Source organism: Pan paniscus, chromosome 9 (assembly GCF_029289425.2).
Source record: "Pan paniscus chromosome 9, NHGRI_mPanPan1-v2.0_pri, whole genome shotgun sequence".
NCBI classification, from domain to species: Eukaryota; Metazoa; Chordata; class Mammalia; order Primates; family Hominidae; genus Pan; species Pan paniscus.
The window spans coordinates 104,021,527-104,035,647 of record NC_073258.2 but is presented as its reverse complement, the minus strand read 5'-3'; the positions used below and the strand labels follow the sequence as shown (position 1 = coordinate 104,035,647).

Here is a 14,121-nt window from a genome sequence, read left to right as displayed (position 1 = left end):
ACCAATCAGAATCCTTTTGGGAGACTGGCATATTATCTATGGTGCAGAGGGAGTGAATGACACATCTTTAGTCTGGAAACATAAACTCTAATAATGGTAAACATGGAGTCACCAATGGACAAGGTTAACAAAGGGTAAAGAGAACCCATCTGGGAATGAATCCATCTTATAAAATGGAGGCAGAGATCTCCTGGTAAAAATTATTTTAATTCAGAAGCTTGCCCCAACCTTTTAGACATCTCAGCTATTTAAAAGCATAAATTGCTAGTTTTTTCCCTTAAATGTGCTATAACTGGCCACTGGAGGATTTTTGACTTAAAAAAATGGTGAATTTAGTTAAAGGCTGATAAATTTTGAGCTGCCTAGAAAGCATGGGTAAAAATATCTAACAGGTAGTTAGAACTATAGGTCAAGAGTTCAAAAAACAGGTTAAAAACTAAAGATACATAATCTCTATTTAAATTCTTCTCTCCTTGGGGGAAAAAAAGATTGGTCAAAGGATATTTTTGAAAGAGATAATTTTTAAAACACCTAGTACACCCTATAATGTTATGTCTATTTTCAATACTTATAAATGGGACAAATGCAAAAACATTTTATAAATAAAACTAAAGCCTAACTCTTGATTCACTAAGGAGAATTACATTAACAAGAATATAAAATAAATAAGGTTACACACACACACACACACACACACTCTCTCTCCTACGAGAAGTGTATAGACAGGAGCTAGGTGGCCTGGGTTTGAATCCTGGCTCTACCACTTGATAGCCATGTGACCTTAGACAAGTGAATTAACTCTTCTGTGCCTCAATGTCCTTATCTATAAAAGGGATAACACATGTATCTAACAGATTGGGTTGATTTGAGAATTACATGAGTTATGTGTTTAAGTGCTTTACCTATTTATTCTTAAACAGTAATATATGCACAACATGGTAAGTAATACGCAAGTATTGATTATTGTTATTACTTATGTGGGGATTGAAAAACTTTTTCCTATGTGGAGAAGTTAACTTTAAAGTTGTAAATTTTACCATTATAATTTTATATTCTTAGACTAGTATCACATTAGTTTGCATTTCCTCAGCATATACCAAAAGGCAGCAAGAAAAAAAAAATCTAAGAAATTTTGAGTGGTTAAAACCAATTTGACACTGAACTGTCTATAACAATAAAACACAAATATTCAATAGATGTCATCACAAGAAAAACCCATATAAAATCTGATATTTTAATTAGTCATCTTCTCCACTTCCTTTCTTGATGCTTTTCACTCACATCTTCTCCATAGTTTCTAACAGCCTTATTATACTTTCCATTATCCACTGAGTTGACCAATATTAGATCATATAATTTATCACCCAAGCCAGGACACTGTTGAAAGTGAAAGGAAAACTATTAATAATTGTATCAGGACAACAAATGCAAACCATAGACCAAGCAATCCAGGACATATGGTCACTATGGCCAAATTTTTCCCTGTCTCTCAAATACATAGGTCACATGAGCTTTCTGCTAACGTAGTAAAACTAATTCCTGTTGTAAGACCAAGGGTATATAAGAATTTGACTAATTACTCTCTGCGGCAATACATGCACTTCAATAGTTAGCTTAACCTAAATATGAGAATTTTAAGCATATTTTTGTAATGCTTTGTAAGACTGTTGTAATTTTGTAATTTTGAATTTTGTAATTTTGTAATGCTTTGTAAGACTTTGTAAGACCAATAAAAGAATAGTTTTAGACACAAAAGCCTTTCTTAGCAAAGCCTCCTCCACTGAGAGGGAGAACCTCAGAAAAGCTTTAGCATTGGTGTGTGTGTGTGTGTGTGTGTGTGTGTGTGTGTGTGTGTGTATGTGTGTGTGTTTTGAGAAGTTTCACTCTGTCACCCAGGCTGGAGTATGCAGTGGTGTGATCTCGGCTCACTACAACTTCTGCCTCCCAGTTTCATGCAATTCTCCTGTCTCAGCCTCCTGAGTAGCTGGAGTTACAGGTGCATGCCAAAATGCCCAGCTAATTTTTATATTTCTAGTAGAGACAGGGTGTCACCATGTTGGTCAGGCTGGTCTCAAACTTCTGACCTCAAGTGATCCACCCGCCTTGCCTCCCAAAGTGCTGGGATTACAAGCATGAGCCACTACACCAGGCCAGCTTTAGCATAGTTAATGAGGAGATTATATCTCTGAATCACAAATGCATATTATTTACCATGTCTAGCCATCTTTTCCAAGAAGCCCAACTAATATATATTTAGAGATTTAATTTTACATACATGGTGATGTTAATGAGTTGATGTTACAGATTACGTGCTATCCAATCACACCCTTAAACTACAACTAATTTTAAATCTAGTACACCTTAAAACTGAGATGGAGTGTTGACCATAACAGCGAATTCATTTCAACAAAATAACTAATTACCCTAAGAAATGTTTCCAATGATTTTTGTTTTGTCATATAAATGCAAGTAATTATCTAAAAGGAACTTAGCAATGTTAAATACAAAGTAAATTTAATCTTATTAATTTCAAAGGCAATTTCCCATATCCATCATGAAAGACAATTCAGAATACAAAACTAAGCATTTTCAATTAACATTGGTAAAAAAATTATTCTGATAAACATATTTTGTCTACAGACTTACCACCCTCCCCTTGTTTCTTATGGAATAAAAAAGAATTCTTAAACTTTTTTTTTTTAATTTGCAATCAATTGCTTTCTTGGATTATTGAAACAGGAAAAAGATGTGGCTATGTAACCTTAGGGAGGGAATAACAAATATAATAAAAAGCATATAGTTTGCTATAATGTAATACATTTATTTACATAAGCATTTAGAGTTTCATATTTGTGATTCCATTGTGAAAATAATAAAACAATTTTTTAAAGTAAATTTAAAAACAGGCAAAATCAAATTAATAGAAAGCAAAACTATTCAATTAGTGGTCAGCAACTTCTCTACCGCTAAGTTACCAATACAGTGAGCTGAAGCATAGTCAGCTGATTAATAGGTCTAATAAAACAGAACAAATTATCAAGTAATGAACAGCACCTAAAATATGAATCTTATAATACAGTTTACGCTACATAAAGAGGAGCATGTTTAATGTTCACGCTTTCTTTGAGACTATGGAGTTAAAAAATAAGAATAAGGAAATAGAGTGTAGGCAGAGAGAAGGATTACTGAGAGGAAAAGGAATACTAATATTTATTATGAAATATAAACTATTGACAGAAACAATAGAAAAATCACATTATCAAGAAGTAAAAATCATCTTCCAATTTCCATATCAAGAAAAGTAAACCAAGTTAATGGGAAAAACCAAACTTTATTCAAGTGATTATTTATTTGTGTACATGGCTTTGAATTTGGTTTTCACATTCACTGATAATAAGGTTATGCTATTTTCCATTTTAAATAGCTTTGGAAAATGTGCACTATGTGACAAAACAAATTTCCAAAATATGTGTATGATTATCTCTAATTGATAAGCCAAAACTTATCTTCACTTTTTGCTAATTTTGTTTGGCAAAATTAAATGAAATAAAAACATAAAATTTATGAAGTCATATATTCTAGTCTGTACTCATGAAGAAACTATATAACCAATGAATTGGGTATCCCTAAAATATTTCTATTACTATTAGGAAATACAATTTAGAATATTTTGCCATCAAAAGAATGTCACTTTATACTTTTATATTAAGGTAAAAAATAAATTATACAGAAAGTCATACACTCAGTAACTGAATCATTGATGGGTTTTCATTAGCAAAATATTTTTATTTTAGTAAGAAAAGGGTAACTGTGAAAGACTAAGAATACGAAGAACACAATTTCTACAGCAAGCTTGACAATAAAACATTTCTAATAAAAAAATTAAAATAAATTAACTACCTGTAATATTACAAGAGCATTTTCTATGGAAAGGTCATCTGATGGTAGGCCTTCACTTTTCCAAATTAACTGCTCACTTTCAGTACAAAGAAATCTCCTCAGATCAAATTCTGAAAAGTTGAAGATATTGATAATACTTCACTACAATGATCTTGTACTTGATGAAGGGAAGGAAATAAAGCTATTTATTCCGAAACAAAAGTCCTATCACAGTCCTTACTTGAAACCCATTCTTCCACATTTAACACCCAAACCCACGGAGAAAAAAGTCTAAAACAAAAACAAAAAGTGCAAAGGAATGGAACTCCATGAAGTCCTATTTCTTTGAGTGACTGTTTCACAAACGAAAATAATTTTGTAAAATACCACTAACATCACAAAGAATTTTAAAGTTCTTGCATCTCAGCCTATGAAATAAAATTATTATAAAAATAAAAGTAACATAATGTTTAATTGCATCTATGCAATATCAAAAATAATTCAGTCATCTCACTTTTTTACAGTGATTTAAGAATAGAAAAACCTATTAATAAAGCAAATTCAAGAACATTTGTGGAATTCGGCAAATCTAAAGTAGCTAGGGTATCCTTGGAACCCATATAAAATTTCCCCCGTTTAAAAAAGGTAAAATAACAGAGAACAAAGGGTCTATTTTTAGTATATTGAAATTTTAAATTCAGGAATAACTAAATACAAACTCTCAAGATCAGGAATAACTAAATACAAACTCTCAAGACCAGCTGACTTGGTCCATTCTTCCAAACAGGTTTTTCTCAGAGATTCAGGAGCAGCAGAAAGATATGTAATAAATGCAGCGGCAAGTTGAGCTCTTTTAGGAAGAGTAGCTAATTCCTCTGTTATCTCTACAACCTGGAAAAAAGAGAGAGAAGAAAGAGGGAGATATATGAGTATGTTCTAACATTAAAGAAAATGACAGTTTTACGGTTTTGACTGTGAGGGGGAAAATCACAGGTAATAACTCCTCGTTTTGAATGTAACGGTCAAAATGTAAAACCATCAAAAAGATCTCAGACTCTGCTGTGATATTTTTTAAAAGTATAAAATCCTAATATATTTGTAGAAACAAACATATTTAGTCATTGAAAGTTCTTAATGATTTTAAAGAAAGCAGAACTTTCATCCCAATCACAGTTAAATGTGAGTTTGCACCACTTTGTAAACTAAGATTAAGACACAGAGAATGAACAAAGGGACAAAACAAAGGTACAGCATGAAGACCCATTAGCAAAAAGGTTATTGTAAATAAAGCACAAGATTCAGCAGAAAGAGTAGTTATATTAAAGGAAAGAAGAGAGAGAGAGTTAATTAAAGGCAGATTGTGAAAGGTTTTCCACGACATGCAAAGGAATTTCTATTTTAAACTGTGACGTGAGCCATTGAAAGCATTTAAGCAAGCAATGAGTAATGTAATCAGATTGGGTTTTATAAAGATAATTCAGCTGACAAATGAAGGGTGAACTAATTAAAGGGTCAGATAGGAGGAAGACATTAAAAAAGTCAGATGAGAAATGAAAAGAAATTGGCATTAAAGATAGAAGACAAATATAAAGAATATTTGCAAATGGATATGACAAGTAAACAGGGAAGAGTCTAAGACAACCCACATGTTTTTAGTATTGATGCCCAAAGAAAGATGCCTCCAGTGAAATAGAAAATAAAGGAGACTTGGAATAAGAAAAAGAAAATAATTTGGACATGTTGGGTTTGAGTTCCTCAGAGACAATTAAATGCAAATGTCTAATGTATAGTTGGAAATACACATTTAAAACTCAGTAGTCTGGAAATGTAGCTCTGGTCATTATGAAGGTGTAGGTGATATTGTGAAGGGATGAGATAACCCCCAAGGCAGTTGCAGAAAAAGCTGCTGTGGAAGAGAATAACAAGGACAATCAACATTACTGGATGAGCAGATGAGGAGGATCAGGAAAGGAAAGAAAGCTTAACTGATTTCAGAAATAAACCAAGAAAAAACAAGAGACAACACTAAAAAGTCAAAATAATAAAATATCTCAACAAAAAATAAATAGCCAACAGTGTCAAATCCTAAAATTACTGTCCTGGTGAAGGTTAATTCAAAGAAAATTCTAAGGAGTACTAAGTTTTCCATCCACTCATTTTCATCCTGCCCATCTCTCATAACATACGGAACTGAAAGGAAAATAGGCTGCTTTGCCTAAAAATCTATTCATATAAAGACACTTTGTTTAAAGAGTAATTCACATAATGGCCATTTATATCTAGATTATTTATCCTGAGCCAGGTGCAAATTAATGGATCTTTCTCTCCTTTTTCTTAACATACATTACATTATAGATTTCCTGCATTTTAAAGGTAGCCTCCTCACAGCCCCTCTCTCAAACAAACCTGTGCATTCCATCTCTTATGTTCTCTATCAAGCTGATTAATTAAGACTTCTGCAGCTTTGATTGTTTCTTGTGCTTTGCTTACTTCAGCCTCAAGTTTGGCAGCTTCTGAAGTCCTGCTCTGAAATCTATGTAAACATTAAAATTTAATTAAAAGCAAAAAGGATTTGGGAGAGATTTAATGAAATTATCCATAGGTAATAAAGTAAACTTTTATGCCATAATTTAATTAATGATAATACTATTAATGTTTGCATACAAAGTATCATTAATAGAAGAGACAAACCAATACACACACACACACACACACACACACACACACACACACATAAAGTGTAGCATTCTCTACCTTAAAAAACTTGACAGGGCCTCCGTGCTGTACTGCATTATATAAAAATTTGCCAATACGGCATTCAAGGCACTGTCCTAAACATCCCATCTGCCTTTCTAGTTTTATTTCATTATATTACTGATCAGCAAAACCATTAATATATGTCAATATCGGAAGAATTTTACATTATCAGTAAATATCCTATCCTTTATCTCCAGTGTTCTTCAGAATGTTCCATTTGCTAGAGTATCTTCCAACCACACCCTTCCTCACCCCACAGCCCAACGCCCTCTAACATCTACCACTAAAAATACAAATAAAATTTCAAAATTCATTTTAGTACATTATATATAATCTCTCCCTATATTCATTGATCTTTATAATTTTCTTTTTAAATTATTTTCCTTGAAAAATATGTGTGTGATTTTATTAAATGTAATAGTAATATTTGACATGATTATTTAGTCATTCAACAAATATGTGTAAGTGCTTATAATATGCCCAGGGTGGTGCCAAGCATCAAAAAAAAAAAAAAAAAAAAACAGCATTTAATTCTCCAGAACAGTTCCAGTTAAGTATTATAAATCTTATGCTATACATATGTAAACTTAAACCCAAATAAATTATTTCTCAGGTTCTCATCAATAATCAGCAGAGGATCTAAAATTCATATACAGATGTGACTGGCATTAAGTTGCATGTACTTTACAGTATATTTCATTGTCTTTCTAAGTGCCTTCTTCCTTCTTTCCCTAGACATAAGACTCTAGAACCAATTTGTCCAATATGGACAAATAGCCACTAGCCACCTTACGGCTATTTAAATTTAAATTATTAAAGATAAATAAAATTTTAAATTCAATTCCTCAGTCATATTACAAACACTGCAAATACTCAGTAACCGCATATGACTATTGGCTACCATACTGGATAACACAGAGCACAGAACGTTTCCATAATCTCATGAAGTTCCATTAAACAGCACTGTTCTAAAACCTGGAAATGGAAAGCTGCATCTTTATTGACCACAACATTTCATATTACACCTTGAACATGGTTTTGCAATGAATATTTGTTGCATTAAATCAACTCTCATATCTCTGTATAAGTTGTATTAGAAATGGAAAGCATCTCTTTAATTTTGTAAAATTAGAATTTAAAAATTGATAGATCATGCTTAATTTTCAAGTCCTTTATTCTTTGTTGATGTATAAGAAAATAAGACTGTTACTCATCGCCTAGAGTCAATTAAACCTTAATTAAGGATCAGTATAAGTAACAGCATGGTAACCAACATTAATTCATTCTTGACAATGACTCTATAATGAAAAATGTCATTCTGTTTTATTTAAAATTAAAAGTTAATTCCAAAAGTTCTTATAATAATCCTTCCAAAATAATGGTAGTATGGTGCAATGGTTAAGAGCAGAAACTTTACGGAATTAGACAATTCTAGTATCTAACATGGCTTAGTATTTTACTAGCTGCTCAACTTCAGACAAAAAAGACTATATAATTCTAATCTTCCTAATCTGCTAAATAGAAATAGATTTACTTCTCATCATTGTTTTAAGGATTCAAGAAATAAATACATAAATTACCCAGTATAACACCTAACACAGCAAGTGACTAATAAATGAAGTCAAAACATTGCTATAACAAGCTAATTATTCAATAAATATTTGAGAATTCGCTGAATATTAAGTACTGATTGTGAGCACATGACAGTGAAAATAATACATTATACTTATTTTTCTTATACTTCTCTAATAATACCTGGGAAAAAAATGATGTGAATTATTTCCTATATTTCTAACATAATAATTGTTCAGGAATATTGAAAACACTGGGTTTATGGGTTTGGGGTTTTCTTTTCGGTTTGCTTTTTTTCTATAAGTATTTCTCTATAAGTATATATTGGTGAGACAGAAAGAGAAATGGAAGAAGAGAGAGAGGGGGAGAGAGAAACACACAGAGAGACAGAGAAAATTGTTTCCTGAACATAGAGAAAAAATTCATAGTTTTAATCTGAATAATTTCTTGGTAAAATAATTAGTTTTGCTTCCATTAAAAAAGGAAGTATGATACATCACTTCAACATACACTGTATTAAATCAGATATTATTCAGCTTTTCAATCTTCACAAGTTTTAAAAGAAAATGTTCTAACATTTCTAATTCCCATACCAATATTTTCTACCCTGTACTAAATGGGATACATGAAAGGCTTTAAGACTAATAATATTCAAAAATGATCCTTAACTTGAGTATAATATTTGCATGAAGAAATTTTTTTTAACACAAAAGAGAAAAAAGTTAAAAGGATAGAATTTTTAAACATAATAATGTACCCTTAAAAAGATTATAGACTACTGGGTCCCACAGCATCATCTGACGTAAGAGTCTAAATCTTAAAAGTCAAAACAAGAAAGAAATCAAGATGTCAAATGTAAACACTCTCAGCATTATCCAAAATACACTTCAAAATATAACTTACTTTTCTTTGAGTTCTGATACCTTTTGACCAACAGAACTAAGAAGCTCCTCTAGTTTCCTTTTTCTGTCTTCAGTTTTCTTCAGATTCCTAAAATATAACTCAATATTATACAAGTCATTCTATTTTAGATATCAACTATAAAGCAGCAGCAGCACCTTAAAATGTAATCATATGACAATTAAAACTGTCAGTAACTCAGTATTATAACACCTTTACTTAGAATTTAATTTGAAAAGCAACGCTAAAATTAGAAGTGTTTCCTCTGACCCAACTATACCACTTCTAGGAATTTATATTTAAAAACACTCATACATGTAAATTTCTGGATAAAAATGGTAAACATATGTATTTATCTTCTATCCCTTCTAGAACCCTACTAAAATGAAGCCAAGAAAATAAGAAAGATACATATGCACAGAGATCAAAGAGGAAAGTATGAAATAGGAGAAATTTCAAAAATAATTTTCTTTGTTTAAGAGACAGAGTCTAACTCTGTTTCTCAGGCTAGAGAGCAGTGGTGCGATCAGAGCCCACTGCAGCCTCAAACTCCTAGGCTTAAGCAATCTTCCCACCTCAGCCTCCTGCACCCTCAAAGTTCAATAAAATTTTAAAAAGTAATAACTAACATACCGGAACGCAAAAAGCCAAAAGCTAAAATACCTATACAAAGAGGAGCCAAAAAAAGCAGAATCCTAAAATGTTCAGAAAATGTAAACAGATACTTATGAAGGTAACAATAAAGCTAAATACAGAAGATTATTTAATAATTGATATTACAAAGAGTTGGACCTCAGAATCCATCCTCTATTGAGAGCTGACTACCTCTAACATAACCCAGAATGCTGCAAGTCTAGCTTATGCCCTTACTCATCTCCATCAACCTCTATGCACACATCCTAGGTGAAAGATAAAAAGATTCTTTTACAGTAAAATGACTGACACCTTATCCTCTCAAAATACCCACAAATATTAAGGGGTTGCCATAAAATGGCCAGTCCATATTTGATCGCCTTACAGTGATGCTCAGCAGCCAAGGAGCCCAGGCCACACACACAGGGCTTCCAGTCATACTTCTAAAACTCATGATTAATAACTAACAACCAAAGATCAGACAGGTCAAGAAAGCTTCCTAACTCCCTAAAAATATGGGGTAACATACAAAACACTGGGAATCAAAGTAGCCTTAGACTTTTTAAAAGCAACACTGAACTCTAGAGGAGAGTACAGCAGGGGTTCTCAAACTTCAGTGTACACCAAAATTACCCGTCAAAACAGAGATTGCGAGGCCTTACTGTCCCCTCCCCCTCAATATATCTGAATCAGAATCAGTTAGTTTGGGTGGAGTTTAAAAATCTGTACTTTTAACAAGTTCCAAAGTGATGCTGATGCTGCCGGTCTAGGAACCAAATTTTGAGAATTACTGCAATAGAATAAGGCCTTCAAAATTGTGAGCTAAAACTATTTCTAGTCTAGTATTTAAACACAACCCAATTATTGATCACATACAATAATATATTATAGACACTTTTAGACATGCAAATCTCAAAATATGTTACAGCCCATATACTCTTTCTACCATGGAAGATGTGTTCTAGAAATCTGAAGAACTAAAAGAAGGAAGAGAAAGACAGGAATTCATAATAAAAGAATACAATAGGTAATCTCTAGAACAATGCTGAAGAGAAGCCCCAAGACAACAGCCTTAAGCAGCAGGCCTAAAGCTAAGAAAAAATAAATAGAACACACAGATCAATGAAGATGTTTCAGGGCTCTGACAGAGAAACTGTGGATAAATTTGTGATACGTAAATATAATCAACTAAAAAAAGGAGGCAATTCTTATATTAAGAACCAAAAAGTGTACATGAAAGGAAATAAGATGAATAAATTTTAATACACAGTATGAAATTAATAGATAATGTCAAAAATTGAAAATCAAGAATATAGGTCAATTAGGATTAAGATGACAGATAGCAGGCAGGACTAGCTTGCAGCTCCCACTCAGACAGACAGAGGAGCATGTGGAGACGTACATGGTGAACTTTCGCTGCAAGAACTACTGCAGGAACATACTAGGAAAGCCAAAAGAATCCACAGACCCTTTGAAGGAACTGGGTCACCACTGCAGGCTCCCTGAGATACCAAAAAACTTAAGTCTGCTTGCTTTCTCAACGGAAGGCTCATGGTCTGGGGCAAGTTCTCAGCCCTGGTCACTGGCTGCCTGGAAATACATTTGGTGCTGTTGGGGCATGGTGGGAGTGAGACCAGCCTTTAGGACTGCAGACTACATAGGAGGCCGGTGAGGCCTGTGCCTGCTGGCTTTCCCCCACTACCCTGGGTGACCTGCATGACTCAGCAGAGGTAGCCATAATCCCCCTGGGAATATAATTACATTGGACTGGAAACCACACCCCCATCCCCCACAGCAGCCACAACAAGCCCCACCAAAGGAGAGGCTGAGCTCAGACACATCTATCCCTGCCCCCACCAGGTGTTCTTTCTCTACCCACCCTGGTAGCCAAAAACAAAGGTCATAATATCTTGAAAGCTCTAAGGCCCTGCCTACCGCCTGAGAAACCTGAAGATTTAACCAGGTGTCCCTAGGGCAAGTTTGCATCCTCCCTATAGGACCACAGCTGATGCACTCTTGAAAGCGCCACCTCCTGGCTGGAGGCCAACCAACACAAAACCAGCACACTAAACAAAAACGCAACCAAAGACCATCACAGAGTTCACTTCATTCCCCTGCTACCTCCAGTGGAGCAGGTGCTGGTATCCACAGCTAAGATACCTGAAGACAGATCACATCACAGGACTCTGTGCAGACACTCCTCAACACCAGCCCAGAGCCCAGTAGCTCTGCTGGGTAGCTAGACCCGGAAGCGCAAAAACAATCACTACAGTTCAGATCTCAGAACTACCCATTCCTAGGGGAAGGGAAAGACCATCACAGCAAGGGAGCGCCCCATGAGGCAAAAGAATCTGATCAGCTGCACTTGAATCCCAGATCTTCCCTCTGACATAGTCTACCCAAATGAGAAGGAACCAGAAAAACAATTGTGGTAATATGACAAAACAAGGTTCTTTAACACCCCCAAAGGATTATACCAGCTCATCAGTAATGGACCCAAACCTCCCATCTCAATACTAACACTGAATGTAAATGGCGTAAATGCTCCACTTAAAAGATACACAATGGCAGAATGGATAAGAATTCACCAACCAAGTTTCTGCTGTCTAAAAGAGACTCACCTGACACAATAAGGACTCACATAAACTTAAGGTAAAGGGGTGGAAAAACATATTCCATGCAAATGGACACCAAAAGTAAGCAAGAGTAGCTATTCTTATATCAGACATAACAAACTTTAAAGCAACAGCAATTAAAAAAGACAAAGAGGGACATTATATAACGATAAAAGGACTAGTCCAACAGGAAAATATCACAATCCTAAACATATATGCACCTAACAATGGAAGTCCCAAATTTATGAAACAATTACTACTAGACCTAAGAAATGAGATAAACATCAACACAATAATAGTGAGAAACTTTAATACTCCACTGACAGCACGAGACAAGTCATCAAGACAGAAAGTCAACAAAGAAATAATGGACTTAAATTATACCCTACAACAAATGGACTTAACAGATATTTACAGAGCATTCTAGCCAATGACAGCAGAATATACATTCTATTCATTAGCACATGGAACATTCTCCAAGATAGACCATATGACAGGCCACAAAACAAGTCTCAGTACATTTAAGAAAATCGAAATTATATCAAGTACTCTCTCAGACCACTGTGGAATAAAACTGGAAATCAACTCCAAAAGGGACCTTCAAAACAATGCAAATATGTGGAAATTAAATAACCTGATCCTGAATGATTGTTGGGTCAACAATGAAATCAAAATGGAAGTTGAAAAATTGTTTGAACTGAATTATAATAGTAATACAACCTATCAAAACCTCTAAAATACAGCAAAGATGGTGCCAAGAGGAAAGCTCATAGCATTAAATGCCTATATCAAAAAGTATGAAAGAGTATAAATAGACAATCTAAGGTCACACCTCATGGAACTGAAGAAACAAGAACAATCCAAACCCAAACCCAAAAGAAAAAAAAAATAACGAAGATTAGAGCAGAACTAAATGAAATTGAAACAAAAAAAATACAAAAGATAAATGAAACAAAAAGTTCACTCTTTGAAAAAATAAAATTGATAGACCATTTGCAAGATTAACCAAGAAAAGAAGAGAGAAGATACAAATTAGCTCAATTAGAAAGAAATGGGAGATGTTACAACTGACACCACAGAAATACAAAAGATTATTCAAGGCTACTATGAACACCTTTATGCACATAAACTAGAAAACCCAGAGGAGATGGATAAATTTCTGGAAATATACAACCCGCCTAGATTAAAGCAGGAAGATACAGAACCTCTGAACAGACCAATAACAAGCAGCAGGATTGAAATGGTAATTTTAAAATCTTGACGGATTCACAGCTTAATTCTATAAGACATTCAAAGAAGAATTGGTACCAATCCTATTGACACTATTCAAAAACATAGAGAAGATGGGAATCCTCCCTAAATCAATCTATGAAGCCAGTATCACCCTAATATCAAAACCAGGAAAGGACATAACAAAAAAAGAAAACTATAGACCAATATCCCTGATGAACACAGATGCAAAAATCCTCCACAAAACACTAGTGAACCAAATCCAATAGCATATCAAAAAGATAATCCACCATGATCAACTGGGTTTCATACCAGGGATGCAGGTTTAACATACGTTAAGTCAATAAATGTGATATACCACATAAACAGAATTAAAAACAAATATCACATAATCATCTCAATAGACACAGAAAAAGCATTTAACAAAATCCAGTGTCCCTTTATGATTAAAATCTTCAGCAAAATTGGCACAGAAGGGACATACCTTAAGGTAATAAAAGCCATCTATGGCAAACCCACAGCCAACATTATACTG

General features: G+C 33.9%; 1 protein-coding gene across 2 annotated transcripts in view; it reads right to left on the bottom strand.

Moving 5' to 3' along the window:
• The window catches only part of DYNC2H1 (dynein cytoplasmic 2 heavy chain 1), a 374,041-nt gene that overhangs the window by 242,948 nt on the left and 116,972 nt on the right, over positions 1-14,121 (bottom strand). For both annotated transcript variants that reach the window (XM_003828371.5, XM_003828370.6), the window contains exons 60-63: positions 9,112-9,198; positions 6,286-6,412; positions 4,629-4,770; positions 3,901-4,010 (exon numbers count right to left, since the gene is read on the bottom strand). In XM_003828371.5, coding sequence (XP_003828419.1) covers positions 3,901-4,010; positions 4,629-4,770; positions 6,286-6,412; positions 9,112-9,198 — 466 coding nt within the window. The remainder of the gene's footprint in view (positions 1-3,900; positions 4,011-4,628; positions 4,771-6,285; positions 6,413-9,111; positions 9,199-14,121) is intronic.